The 14,463-nt window shown below is 42.4% G+C and overlaps 1 protein-coding gene across 2 annotated transcripts in view; it reads left to right on the plus strand.

Annotated features, from left to right (window-relative positions):
* Positions 1-14,463, plus strand: part of megf6b (multiple EGF-like-domains 6b) — a 54,577-nt gene that overhangs the window by 37,268 nt on the left and 2,846 nt on the right. For both annotated transcript variants that reach the window (XM_034138878.1, XM_034138877.1), the window contains 27 exons: positions 226-348; positions 721-843; positions 955-1,092; positions 1,319-1,441; positions 2,112-2,234; positions 2,761-2,928; positions 3,689-3,820; positions 3,946-4,074; positions 4,168-4,296; positions 4,839-4,973; positions 5,990-6,124; positions 6,227-6,352; positions 6,445-6,576; positions 6,977-7,105; positions 7,190-7,321; positions 7,853-7,981; positions 8,073-8,201; positions 8,491-8,619; positions 8,708-8,836; positions 10,505-10,633; positions 11,151-11,279; positions 11,733-11,861; positions 12,007-12,138; positions 12,244-12,372; positions 12,567-12,695; positions 13,539-13,667; positions 13,809-13,937. In XM_034138878.1, the coding sequence (XP_033994769.1) occupies positions 226-348; positions 721-843; positions 955-1,092; positions 1,319-1,441; positions 2,112-2,234; positions 2,761-2,928; positions 3,689-3,820; positions 3,946-4,074; positions 4,168-4,296; positions 4,839-4,973; positions 5,990-6,124; positions 6,227-6,352; positions 6,445-6,576; positions 6,977-7,105; positions 7,190-7,321; positions 7,853-7,981; positions 8,073-8,201; positions 8,491-8,619; positions 8,708-8,836; positions 10,505-10,633; positions 11,151-11,279; positions 11,733-11,861; positions 12,007-12,138; positions 12,244-12,372; positions 12,567-12,695; positions 13,539-13,667; positions 13,809-13,937 (3,528 nt within the window). The remainder of the gene's footprint in view (positions 1-225; positions 349-720; positions 844-954; positions 1,093-1,318; positions 1,442-2,111; positions 2,235-2,760; positions 2,929-3,688; positions 3,821-3,945; positions 4,075-4,167; positions 4,297-4,838; positions 4,974-5,989; positions 6,125-6,226; positions 6,353-6,444; positions 6,577-6,976; positions 7,106-7,189; positions 7,322-7,852; positions 7,982-8,072; positions 8,202-8,490; positions 8,620-8,707; positions 8,837-10,504; positions 10,634-11,150; positions 11,280-11,732; positions 11,862-12,006; positions 12,139-12,243; positions 12,373-12,566; positions 12,696-13,538; positions 13,668-13,808; positions 13,938-14,463) is intronic.

A 14,463-nucleotide genomic window follows, 5' to 3' on the forward strand; every position in this document is an offset into this window, starting at 1 on the left:
TGCTTGACAGGCTTACACAAGTCAAACTCACACTAACTATGCAGAGAGAACAGTAAAGAGATGAGGTGGAGGTGCAGGATGGCAGTGTGAATTTAAATCTCTCCACCTGCTCCGCATTAAGATGTCAGTTTTTAGAGTTTTTTTATGACAATGCCCCACAAGTGTTCCCCCCCCTGACTGACACTGGTGAATTTATGTTGTTGCTTTTTGCTTTTCATGTTGCAGTGCAGAATCCCTGTGCAGAACAGAACGGAGGCTGTATGCACCAGTGTCGGGTTGATGGAGGGAAAGCTCACTGTGACTGTAAAGCTGGTTACATCCTGGCTGAGGACGGGAAAACATGTGAAGGTAAAATCACCTGTAACACGATAATAGTTACAGTATAAAGATGGTTTATGTTGCAAAGTAGTGGCAACTTATACCAATATAGGGTGATTCATAAATGAACTGATCCATGTTGATTGGAAACACAAGAGAAATGGAAATAAAATCTACATTTCCATTGAATTGTTGACAAATATTGTGTGATCAAATTGAAAGTTTCATAAATCTACTAAACGGGTTTGACATGTTGAGAAGTAATTTTAAGAAGTATTTGACGGATAATGTTTCTAACATCGGTTTCTATCAACACTCAGATTCTTTTGAAGTGCAAACATAGAATTGAACATGCACCGATTAGATGTTCATTTTGTTTAATTTGACCTATTTTTGTCGCAGATATTGATGAGTGTGAGAAAGCAGAGGCCTACTGTGCTCACGGCTGCCACAACACACTGGGCTCTTACGCCTGCGTGTGTAACTCTGCCTACGAGCTGGGATCTGATGGAAAACAGTGTTACAGTCAGTTTGAACCCCTTCCTCCTTTTATCTCATGCATACAAACTTTACATTTAGTTGCTACAAGATATTTTCATAATTTAACGACAATATATCTCTTTTGTCACTGAAAAGAAATTGAGATGGAGATCGTAAACAGCTGCGAGCAAAATAACGGCGGCTGTTCGCACCACTGCCAGCATTCAACCAACGGGCCTGTTTGCTCCTGTAACCAAGGTTACAGACTCAATGACGACTTCAAAACCTGTCTCGGTAAGAAGCTGCAATTTAAACTAATTATGAGGCATATTAAAAGATGAAATCTCTACTCACAGTAACTGTATAGAAACTTTAGCTTCAATGCTTCACTTTGACCTGAATTGACTGTTAAACCTGAGCAGTTTACATTAACTTATAAAAAGTGTTAGTCAGTGAGCAGAGAATCACATCCCAACATTTGATTCATGATTTGATTCTCTGTGATTGTTGTGTTTGGCAGACGTGGACGAGTGTGGAGAGCAGAGCTCCTGCTGTGAGCAGGACTGCACCAACTACCCCGGGGGTTACGAGTGTTACTGCTCAGCGGGATACAGACTCAACTCAGACGGATGTAGCTGTGATGGTATGTTTAACTCCTAGTCAGAAAGTGTGGATGGCACTGACACTTAAAAGGTCACCTATTATGCAAAATCAACTTTTTCACGTCTTTTATACATAAACATGTGTCCCCTTTGTGTAAAGAGATTCTGAACGTTTCAGGAAAAAAGATTCACTCACTTTTTGTCCTGATCCATTTATATAAAAACCTGAGCTGATCAGATTTTGGCCACTTTATGATGTCATAACGATTTTTTGGCTTGTGTTACCATTAGCCAATCACCAACCAAGGTAACACCCGCCCACCTTATCACCTGAATCTCCTCCTAGAGCACCATTGTGTTATGTTTAACCAAATATCTCTCAGAGGGGCGTGGGGGAGTGGCTCCTTATTTTCATCTAAAGTAAAAGACACAAAATCAGCACTTTTGAAACAGGGCTGAAACAGAGGGGATTATGGGATGCTACAATGCATGATCTGTTTGGTATTTCAAGCCAAACACTTCAGAGACATATGTTGTATATATCTGAGACTCTGTTGAGTGTGTGACAGTTTCCGTTTAACTCTTAAGATGTCAAAACAAAAAGCTCAGTGTTGTCTTTGTTTAAGTTTAACATGTTAAAGTTGCCTTGGCTACTCTGAACTTCTCGTGAAGCAAAAGTGTTTGAGTCTGTGTTGTTTCTGTGTTGTTTAGATGTAGACGAGTGTCTGGCTGTTAATGGCGGTTGTGATCACACGTGCCAGAACAGCGCCGGCTCCTTCCAGTGTTTCTGCCGCCGGGGTTTCCGTCTGGACGAGGACCGGCTGTCCTGCATCCGTGAGTATCAAATTATAGAGAGAGTGGCCAATTGGGAACCACACCACAGACATGCCAACAGGAAACCTGGCAAACTGTCACACTGCAAAAAACATCCCGTGTACAATTGTGCTTTTTGTACAGTCTGTTTGGTTAGAGCTATTTGAAAAGAGCTGGGAGATTTACGTGAAGTTGAACTACCTTTTTTGGAGAAAATGTCTCTAATATATGTCATAGATATGAATAACTTGTAATAAAAAAAGAAATGTTATGTCGTTAAATCTATATCTTTCAGAAAACTAAAAGAAAACATACAAACAAGGTGCTAAACATTCAGTTATGAGCACTTTAAATCCTTGCATCAAGGTTGCATTAGGGTCATTATCAAGTCAAGCTTCGACATTAAATATTTACTTTGCATACTATTACACTTGTTGCAAGAAAATTCAAAGGTCTCTCATCAAAGTGGTGAATTTCTGTACACTTTCATTTTTTTATTTCTTTTGCAGTGTGTGTAATTGGCTCTCTTTCTGTTGATCTCCTGCAGCACTAGAAGATGCAATCGAAGCTTTGTCCAGCGGAGGTGCCATGGAGTTGCCTCTGATTCGCCCCTTGCTCTTGATGCACGACTACAACCAGCCCCTGGAGCGGTACGACGACTATGAAGACGACGAGGGTGAGCTGAGGGCTGAGAGTAACCTGGCAGAGAAGTTTGGTGAGTATCCCTTGAAAGCCACTAACCAATCATGGCAATAAAGAGGAACCTGTGTCTGATTTCCTGAGCGAGACTCCTGGGAGGTGAAGCTGTCTGACAGGCTCATTACTCCAGGTGGGAACAGACCACATGGTGCGGCTCCATTAATGTGCTCTCAGACTGTCGCCTCTTACTGTAACACCGCAGCGTCTTTGGCAGGACTGAGGCTGAGGCTTATATGTCCTGGCAGCCTGTGACAGGAAGTCATAGGCTCTGTTTTCTGTCGCCCAAAATTGAACTCTTTTGACAGGAGCAGAACATTTTATGTGACTAAAAGTTGTCAGGAGAGACGCCTGCAAAACTAATTTAGGGTTATTACATTTTTTCACCTGACAAATATTTGACTGGGATCAACAGGTTGTCCATTCAAATAAATGTGTGGTCTGACGTCAGTTTGTGGGTGTTACTTTGTATTGTTAATGCAAGTAACCATTAACGTTTATCCTACATCCAATGTGTGTATGGTAAGCAATGCTCCTCCTAACTTCACTGTGACTTTAGATAGAAGTCTCTGCCAACCTTGACATATTCATAACGTCAGACATCCAATGAGAACATTTTCTGCCCAAATAGGTCGTAGACAGTTTCTAAACTAGTGTGAGTGATCATTAAAAGCCATGATTAAAGTCTAAATATTATTAAAATAATAAGATAAATACTTCACTGTAATTTCATGTTGATGGTTCAAATCAGTGTGAATCCATTGTTCTCTTGTTTTCAGTTTGTTTGGATGACACATTCGGCAATGACTGCAGTTTGACGTGTGATGACTGTTCTAGTGGAGGGAAATGTAATCCATGGAAAAATGGCTGCGACTGCCCTGATGGATGGACAGGCATCGTCTGCAACCAGAGTGAGGATTGGCTCAACATAAACAGAGACTCCTGAAACACATGTGTACACTCACACTACTGTATCAAATTATGAAGTCAGGCTTGACAGATTAGCAGTAATGGACCCTTTTTATTATTCTCACAGCCTGTCCAGAGGGATATTTTGGTAAGAACTGCTCCTTCCCCTGTAAGTGTAAGAATGGTGCCAGCTGTGATCCAGTCGGTGGCAGCTGCCGCTGTCCGCCCGGGGTCAGTGGAGACGTGTGCCAGGATGGTGAGTCCCCCCCGTTGTCCCAGGCAAAAGTTTCCTTTACCACAACAAGAGGTCGTTATTTGAAGTCTTCTATGTGTTGTTTCCTGTGTGCAGGCTGTCCTAAGGGCCTCTATGGGAAGCAGTGTAATAAAAAGTGTAATTGTGCCAATAACGGGCGCTGCCACCGGACCTACGGCGCCTGTCTGTGTGATCCTGGACTCTACGGACGCTTCTGCCACCTCCGTAAGTCCCTCTGTCCTAACATTAACTCACCTCTGAAGTCTCATGTCAGGAACACCAGATTATAAAACCATTAATTGACACGCTCATTGTGAATTTTATCATAAAACAAGCGTGTAAACATAAATTAAAACCGAATGATTCCACAATATACTGTATGTGTATTGTGGCTATAAAATAAAACAGTAAAAGAAATAAAACATGACAAAATAAGACCCTAACCTACAGCAATTCCTTAAAAATGTAATTGAGTCATTGATTTTGGTAGCCTAAGGTGCAAAGCCTTAGCTTTTGCTTTTCAGGCCACTTGCAAAATCAGTGACCTTTGGATTAAAGCTTGACCTGAGGACATGAGGCTGCAAACTGGATCTAATAGGGTCAACAATACTGCTATATAGCTTTGGGCGACTCCCAGACATTATTTAAACTTGATCAATAAACTATTTAAATCAATTTGAACAGGGAGCCAATGGAGGGTAGCAGGGATTTGTTAAGAGCAGTCAGATGTCATCCCTGTGTTATCTTCTGTGTCTTTTCTCCTTCAGCTTGTCCTAAGTGGACTTTCGGTGCCGGCTGCTCGGAGGAGTGTCACTGCGTCGTGAAAAACACTCTGGAGTGTCACCGTCGCCATGGCACCTGTGCCTGTAAACCTGGTTACCAGGGAAATACCTGCAAGGAAGGTAAGCACACTGTGACAATGGTCATCAACAGATCGACATTTACTGCGGGTTTAATCTGCTCTGAGGTGTATGTACGTGTTTTTTTTCTTTACAGATGACAGATTTTATTAGAACTTCTTTGAATAAGTCTGTGCAAAAGTTTGTACAAAAAACACAAGGAAGCAAACAAAAAGTCAAAACCCACATACTTGATGTTAAAGAGGGGGCACATCAGTCAACGAGGAGTGAGGTGCAGCCAAGTCCATTGGCTTTTTGATTTAATCCATAAAGAGACTCAAAATCATAACAATTGTACAGTATGACTCCGTCGAGGAGAACCAACTCTTTTGAGAAATGTATCAACTTGTTCTCTAGTCAAAGCCATTTCCAAGGTGATAGTAACGGCCCGTCCACATGGCGGCGTGCATTGAAGCTTCAACGCTGCTTCCCATTCACTTTGAATGGGGTGACGTCACGCTTTGCCGAACTGCATTGTGGTTCCGTCGCTTCGCTTTGCCTCCGTTGCTCGCTTCCAAAGTTGAGAAAAGTTCAACTTTTCAAGCTTCGACGGAAGCGTCAGCCAATCAAATCATATGCCAGTACAAGCTCTAGCCAATCAAACCGTGTGCTTGTGTGTCCGGGGCGGGAGATTCATGTGATTGCTTGTTGGTCGAGCTTCAGACACGCCCGCCGGCAAGCTTCAACGCACGCTGCCGTGTGGACGCTGCGTAAACATCTATACTTTATACTTACAGTGCCCACTTGGGGTCAATGAGTGTAATTGTATGTGTCTGAGTAGCAGGTGGAATTTGCAGCGCACCTGCCATTTCTAATTTGGCTTTTTTTAGCGGCACGTATACATAAATATGAGAAAATAAATTATGACATAAAGAACAATAGGACTCCAGCAGCTGCTTCACGCCCTGTTAAAGAGAACAACAAGATGAATACACTTAAAGGGAGAGTAGGATGATTTCCATTTTTCTTGTATTTCTGTTGTCTCAACATGATAAGTAAGCACCCTCTTCTTTCTTCAGAATGCAACCCAGGTACTTACGGAGCCGGCTGTGAAAAGAAGTGCGTCTGTCCGCCAGAAGTGTCATGTGATCATGTGACTGGAAAGTGCCAACGAAAATGCCCTCCTGGTCGTCATGGAGAGAACTGTGATCAGGGTATGTGGCTCTACACTCTTCACACACTTTAAGGTACATTTGTTTCCTGTTTGTTTTGTCCTCCCGTGTTGTGACAAGTCTCTCCTGTGTGTCCTGTGTCAGACTGTCCAGAGGGGACGTTTGGGACAGGCTGCGTGCATCCCTGTACCTGCACTGGCGCCCCATGTGACAAAGTGACGGGACAATGCAAGTGTCCTGCGGGGACGTCAGGAAAACACTGTGAGAACTGTGAGTGCAAAGGGATTTTTTCTAACAGCTGAGTAGAAATAACACACCGATCTCATGTAACATCATTTCTAATAATTTAATATTTTTCACAGTGTGTGCGGAGGGTTTCTGGGGTCCAGGCTGCACGGAAACTTGCCCACTTTGCGAGAATGGAGGCGTGTGTGACAAACACAACGGGTCCTGTAACTGTGCCCCGGGGTTCATGGGCAAATTCTGCCAGAACTGTGAGTATCCGCAGTGGGCCTTTTTTGTTTTCCACAGCAACATGCATTAAACCAGCAGAGCAGGATGGCAGAGCTTTGGAGTATGGAAATCATTCTGTGGTGCAGTTTGGACAAGAAATAGAGCAACATGTCAGAAGGCAGAGGAATAGTTTTTCTCTGTGGTTGTTAGTTAAAATCCTTCAGCCTGAAAACGTCAGACATGATTCACTGGGAAGAACGAATGCTATTCCATTTCAAACAACCAACTGGCTCTTTAAGCCTCATTTGACGGCTGAACCTCAGGACCAAGCCAGTCATGGGAACTTGCTGTGCCTTCGTGCATTTCTGTGAAGTTCTGGTAGATTAATCTCAATGTAAACCATCAAGACTAATCTTTCGATTTTTTTTTTCCCTTGTTCAGTGTGCCCTAGTGTACGTTTTGGTCAAGGATGCCAGATGAAGTGTGTGTGTGAGAACAATGCTCGCTGTGATCCGGTGAGCGGGTGGTGTACCTGCGCTCCTGGCTGGACCGGACACAACTGCAGGAAAGGTAACTTTTTCAAATTCTGCACACACTTTTGTATTCAACAGTAAAAGATGTCCCTCTCACTCGTATGTGGTGTTTCTGTGGCAGCGTGTGATGCAGGGCACTGGGGCGCAGACTGTGCAGAAACATGTGACTGCAGGAACGGAGACGGCAGCTGTGACGCTGCGACGGGCCAGTGCAACTGTGAGGCCGGATACACAGGAGCACACTGCCACCAGAGTATGTAGCTATGTGTTAACGCATTTAAACGACCACAGTGTTCATCTCTCATGATATGTTATGATGGTGATGTAATGACCGTGGCATTATGTCAAGTGTTTGTTTGTATAAAAACGACTATAAAGTAATTGCACACCAGAAAGTCATATAGATATGGAAAAATAACGGGAAATCCTGCACTCTGACAGTCGCTTATCTTCACTTTAATGATGTTTCAGTCTGAGATGAAGGTCTGAAGACTGAGACTTTGTTTATAAAATGAGCACAGCTTTGGGTGTTTTGGTTCTTCCAGTTTGTTAAAAAATAAAAACAATCCTGGGAAAAACTGGTGGCCCTCTTTTCAAACTCAAGGATTCAAAAACGTAGTTCAGAATCATCAATCAGAACACTTTATTTGGATTTATAGACCATGGGGGACGCTTCAATGACTACATCCACTCCTTTTTTAAATCTAAGAGCTTAACTTTTTCTAAGTTATTTGAAGTTACAGATCTCTAGTCTGTGACTCTAAGTCGTATGTTATTCCCTCAGAGTGCCCATCGAGTATGTTTGGTCTTGGTTGTCGCCATCGGTGTCAGTGTGACAACAAGGCGTTGTGCGACCATGTGAGTGGAGCGTGTACCTGCCAGGTGGGATGGACTGGAAGCTTCTGTGAAAAGGGTAAGAGAAGATACTTTGCACAAAATCACAAATTCACCTACTTAATATGTATACATGTCAGTAACAGCGTTCCCATCTGTGTGTGTTTCAGCATGTCCTCAGGGTTTCTACGGACTGGACTGCCAGGAGAAATGTTTGTGTCTTAACGGAGGAAGCTGTGACCACGTCAGCGGAGTTTGTTCCTGTCCCGCTGGCTGGATCGGTTCTTTCTGCAACCTGAGTAAGTTACAGCTGCCCAAAGAAAGTTAAACGTTGATGTGTTGGTGGACATTCGTGTAGCAGCATCAAGGCACCGAGAACATCTTTGTAACGCTGACTCACAGTGGAACAAAAACACGCTTGGTTTCAGAGTTATTTGGGAAAATCCAGCCCAGTCACACATGAAAAAAAGTACCGCCTCGATGTTCCCCATGCTATGGCCTGTATCAATTACCAGACACTGGAAATTCCACTTTTGATCAGCAAAGTTCATCAGGAGGTAATCATATTGTTTGCCCCTCTCCTGGCAGCGTGCCCCACCGGTTTCTATGGGGAAGGATGTAACCAAACCTGCAGCTGCCGTAACCATGGCATCTGCCACCCGGCCAGCGGGCAGTGTGTGTGCACAGCCGGCTGGACCGGGCCCAACTGCACAGAAGGTGAGTGAACACAACACAGGGCAAAGTAATCATCTTTATGACAGGTGAATACATTCAAGATGGTCTTCTCTGTGCGTTCTTCTCCCAGAATGCCCTGCAGGGTTTTACGGGGCAGATTGTCGGCAGCGCTGCTTGTGTCAGAACGGAGCGACCTGCGACAAAACCAACGGAAAATGCACGTGTTCCCGCGGATGGACGGGCACAGCCTGTGAACTTGGTAAGACTCAGAGAAGCTGTGAGTAAGAGTCTCCTTATGTGTGACCACAAAACCACCTTCAGATGGATCATTGTTAGGAAAATTCTCTTTTTTTTACAACTCTGGTTTTATTTTTGTACATTTGGCATTTATAATAATGTACTCAGGCTAACATTGCTATGGCAAAGCCTTGGCGAGAAGCAGGTTGTATGTATGCCAACATCTTTACTTTCTCAAGGTTTTTATTTGGAGTTATAACCAAAAGTGAACACCTAGACACACTGGAAAACTGTGTGCAACTGAAAGTCAAAGCTGATTCAACTGATGTCTGTTTCAATTGCCTTAGTTTTCACTTCCATATAACCTGGAAATGTGTTAAATACAGGCTTGTGTGTCTTACCTTGTCAGGTTCTACTTTACCACTGCAGCAAGCTTTACATAAAAAGTTATAACAATAATAACATGCTTGCGAAATAATTGGATTTCATTGGTGGATTTAGTGATTTGGGAACGTTTCAGGCAGAATAAAAAGTCATTTAAAAACACTCAAAGAGTAAAAAAATGTCTTAGTATAAATTAAATAAAGTCATGGTATAGTATGCCATTCAATTTATTTGTTGATTTAGTGTAGTATGTTATATGTTATTAGACAATTTACAAATGTAAGTCTAAACCATGTCACATCACAGTTTTTAAACAAATGTAAATGGCTTCATCCAACTGCCAATGACATCCGAGCAGAAGTTCAACCAACCAATCAGCAAACAGACCAACATCTTTAACTCATCACACTGTAATTAAACACGACAAACGTTTCAAAGCTGATCCAAAATGAAAACGAATACACCCTTATGTATAAACATTGATCAATGTTAATCTGAGGCTTTTCTATAGTGAACGTTTTTTGGCCGAGCTCTACAAACTTTCTGAATTCAGCCTTGTCTTGCAAAGCAATAATGATGTTGGTTAATCTGGACAGAAATGCTGAAAAATGACCTGAGCCCTGAAGTAAATATTTAAAACACTGGCCTGTGGTTGTTCTACTGTGCTCAGGAAATTCAATCCGCTCTCTTAGTTCATTTGTTTGTGCCTACAGTCTGGCTATTTGCTGGCAGAGTTAGTTTCTGCACCACAGACGAGTCTACTCTGTAAAAGTCTCCGTCGACCCAGTGATGACATTCCAGCTCCTTCTCCCTCCGAGCTCCTCATCACACACTATCCTCCCTCTGTGCCTGTTACAACCTTTCCCTGTCGGGCCGTGCCAGGCCCAGCCCCCCCTTCATGCTCAGGAAACCTCTAATCCTGTAGCTGGAATGCCTTTACCCTCAAACTCTGCGGCTACTACCTGATTGCCAACTCCATACTTTGTTTAACTGTAAATTATCGGAAACAACTAAACATGTTGCAGCGCTCAGCAGAAATAGGACTGCGCAGCATGACCCTGTCGCATATAATTCAGGGATTTAAGGACCATTTATTGTCATTCTGCAAGACAGGGTTGCATAACGAAATGCAGCTGTCTTTTCATGCTATCAAAAAAACAAGACAAAACAAAATCAGTTGTGTTTTCCTGTGGAGATTTTTGTTTTTATTTGCATCAGGGGCATGTAGAGATCATCATCTGTTTATTTTCTTTCTCTTGTCTCACTTTTGTTTTCTGCTCTTGCACCCTGCTGTGTGTTTGCACAGAGTGTGTGTCAGGCCGGTTCGGGGCGGACTGCCAGCAGCAGTGTGAGTGTGAGAACAGCGGCCAGTGTGACAGACAGAGCGGAGAGTGCAGCTGCAGGGCCGGCTGGGTCGGAGAGCGCTGTGAGAAAGGTGAGTGTGCTGCACAACCAGAGCAAAACACTGTGGTGAAGTTAGTTCTAGGTTGGATATTTGACGGACATTGAGTTTGGTGATCTTCCTCAGTTTCACTGAAAGTAGTCAGGGGATAGTATCAGAGCCCTCGCTCTTAACCACATCAATAAATTACTTTTAGGATATATAAAATAAAAAATGTGTCCTATGTGGCACAGCTTTTTTCAAATAATGATGTGTTTTGATTTGATCTTACAAAATTATAACAGATCATTTCAGTTTTTTCTATAGCTCATAATTGAAAACTCTTGGATTTTATCTATAAAAAATGTCAGTCAAATTCACTACACATCAGTCAGTCATAGAGTGAATGTATGTTGGATATCCAACCTTAAACTAACTTGCCTGGATTAAGCCGAACTAATGAACCAACAGAAACTTTGACCCCATTGGAACTACTGCACAGTGGAAACTGTTGAACTGCCAATATTTTAGTTTTTTTGTTAATTATCTACTTTGCACCTTTTCTGCTCAGCATGTGAAGCAGGGTTGTTTGGTGCCGGATGTGAGGAGAGATGTCAGTGTGTGCACGGAGCGTCATGTCATCACGTCTCTGGAGAGTGTCTGTGTCCACCAGGGTGGAGAGGAAGGCTCTGTGACAAAGGTACAGACCTGACCTTATGACACAACCACTGCTGGGTGGAGGCGTTGGAGTTTACTTCAGCTATTGCTACTTCCTGTTTACTGACACTATTTCCTTTCTGTCTGGGAAGAGTGATCCTGTCTCAGTTGCCCACATATTTCATAGTCTAAGCATAAAGTGTGTTAACATATTGCTCAGGTTTTAAAGCCATCTGAAGCAGGTTTATAATTGGGCTATATAAATAAAACAGTTTTTCCTTTATGACATTTTACCTGGCTTGTGTTTGTCAGGGATCCTTTACACTTCCTATGAGTAAAAATGTGTACAAACTTATAAATCATTTTCAGTTGACATATATGACAAATAGAGTGGCAGATATCTACAAGCAGCATCCTTTGCAAAGGAAAATGTGCAAAACTTCTCCCAGTTACAGCTGCAATTATTTCATATTGTTTCCACTTTGTTTCCTCTCAGCGTGTTTGCCGGGCGCGTATGGAAAGGGTTGCATGCAGCACTGCTCCTGTGCTCAGGGCACATCCTGCCATCACGTCTCTGGAGACTGCGGCTGTCCTCCTGGATTCACAGGAAACGGCTGTGAGCAGAGTGAGTGCCGCAGGACCGACGTCTGCCTCCAGGACAAAATGAAGATGCTTTTATTCACTCAGTCTTGCGTTATGCTTAAATGACACATTGTTGATGCATGAGAAAGCTAGAACATCTCGAACTAACCTGTACGTTCCTCCCTCAGCTTGTCTTCCAGGAACATTTGGACAGAACTGTAACCAGGTTTGTCAGTGCTCGGAGACAAACCAGCTCTGCCACCCGGTGTCCGGCCTGTGTTACTGCGCTCCAGGTTTCCATGGCCCCAAATGTGACCAAAGTATGTAAAACAGCATATTTATACCTCTTAAACATATATCATATTATACTGGAGTAAAAGCCTTTTAAAACTACACATTTTCTGCTGTTTTAATGTAATTTTCAGTTTGTGGAGAGGGTCGTTATGGTCCAAACTGTGGGAGCGAGTGCCAGTGTGAAAACGCAGGGAGGTGCATTCCTTCCACTGGAGCCTGTGAATGTCCAGCAGGGTTTATAGGTGCACGCTGCAACATCAGTGAGTCCATCTGTAACTTAAATACAAAATATGCAACCAATTATTGTTATAAATGTATTTTTATTATTTATTATTTATCTATAGAATATAAAAAAAGAACAGACTGTACAATTCTGTCATTGACCGATCATTAAAGTTAATCTAATAATGATAGTATGGGATGACCAGTGTCTGTGTTGTCTTGGTACTGACAGCGTGTCCAGCGGGGCGTTACGGAGTGGACTGCGCTCGGGTGGCGCTGTGTGGAGTCGGAGCTCAGAGTGACCCGCTCACCGGACGCTGTGAGTGCACCCCCGGGCGCAGAGGAGACGACTGTGGACAAGGTGAGCACTCAATATTTACATTTTGATTTATTTTGTGTTGTCTTTACAGCAGGATCAATTACACATTTTGTAGGAAACAGGTTAACTACTTAAAACTTCAGTCAGTGCACACATATGCAATAACCTGCACCTGAATAATGGTGTCTTTCATTTTTTTGTAAAGCACTTTGAATTGCCTTGTGTTGAAAGGTGCTATATAAATAAACTTGCCTTGCCTGCCTTGCCTTGTGACTAAAGCTTAGAGATATGATTGAGCGGATGAATGGTTTGATTTGTCTTTTGTTACCAGTTTTTCCTGCTTATATTCAAGTTGGAGGACAATAATCTTATACAAATATAAGAAAAGATAAATAAATAGTTGAACTATAGTGAGGAGACAAAGCTGACTAATTGTATAACTTAGGAACTTTAGAATTGGCTTCAAACATCATCAGTCATATCTCTGTCACCTCTGGTTTATCTCTGTCCTGTTGACCTCTAAACGACCTCAGATCTCTAAGATGATAAGCCTTCTGATCATTTAAAAGTCTAGACTCCCCTGTGCAGGTTTCCATTAGTGTCACCGACTCTCTGTGTTCACTGTGATGGATGATGTAGGTCGGGCAATTTTCATGCCTGTACAAGTCGTTTTTCTTACTGTACAAAAATGAATAGCAGCAAATGGCTCCTTCTGAAGAAAACAATCTTCTGGCATCTGCTGGTACAGTTAAAGTTACTGACAACAACAGGAAGTATTTTTAATGAGGGAAAACAACTATTCTGAACCTGTTTTGAGTTGTCTGTTTTGATAAGAAAGCCAGATGTTTTCTGCGGTTTAGTTTGACGGTGTGTTTCCTCCCTCAGGCTGCCCTCCAGGCTGGTTTGGATTGGACTGTGTCCAACGCTGTAACTGTAGCAACGGTGGGGTGTGTGACTCTGTGACCGGAAACTGTACCTGCGGCCTGGGCTGGACTGGCTCTAACTGTGATAAAGGTGACACACACACTACTATATTTCTTGTGTCTGGATCTCATGGATGTCATTTATGATTTGTTCTAGCATGCTCAATCCAAAATAAGTCACTCATGTAAAGTCATTTTGTTTCTTTTTCTTATGTGTGTTTTTGCTTCCCAGAATGTCCTGCGGGCAGATTTGGTGCCAACTGCCAGCTGAAATGTGACTGTCAAAATAAAGCTACTTGTGACAGAGTGACGGGGATGTGTCAATGTGGTCCGGGCTACTATGGACCTCTGTGTGAACACGGTGAGAACTGAAGGGAAAAACACACACAAAGAGAAACACAAGCATCATTAATGTTTTATAAAGAACAAAACTGTTAACTGATACTAATATTTGTAAATTGTAAGAGTTGTCTGTAGCGAAGGCATGCATAGAGCTTTACTGCTGTTAATTACAGTTACTTCAGGACGCATTTCCTTTATTACAACGAGAGTTGGCAGTGTTGTTGTTTTTTGGGATCAATTATTCCCCTGTCATGCTGTTTACTTAAACAACAAATGCACACTTTGTTATTTTTATTTAATTTAAACATTTCCAATCTCTTTCTTTTTAATTGTTGTCTGTGCACTTTACTTAAACAACAAATGCACAGTTTGTTATTTTTATTTAATTTAAACATTTCCAATCTCTTTCTTTTTAATTGTTGTCTGTGCACTTGTGTAAATTCAGTTAGTTCTAAATATAAATTGTCTCAGTCTTATAACAGTGATTAACCTTGATCAGTGTCCTAAACTATACTATGTTGGGTCCTTAAATTGGCATGGCAAGT

This window comes from Trematomus bernacchii, unplaced genomic scaffold, assembly GCF_902827165.1.
Source record: "Trematomus bernacchii unplaced genomic scaffold, fTreBer1.1, whole genome shotgun sequence".
NCBI lineage: Eukaryota > Metazoa > Chordata > Actinopteri > Perciformes > Nototheniidae > Trematomus > Trematomus bernacchii.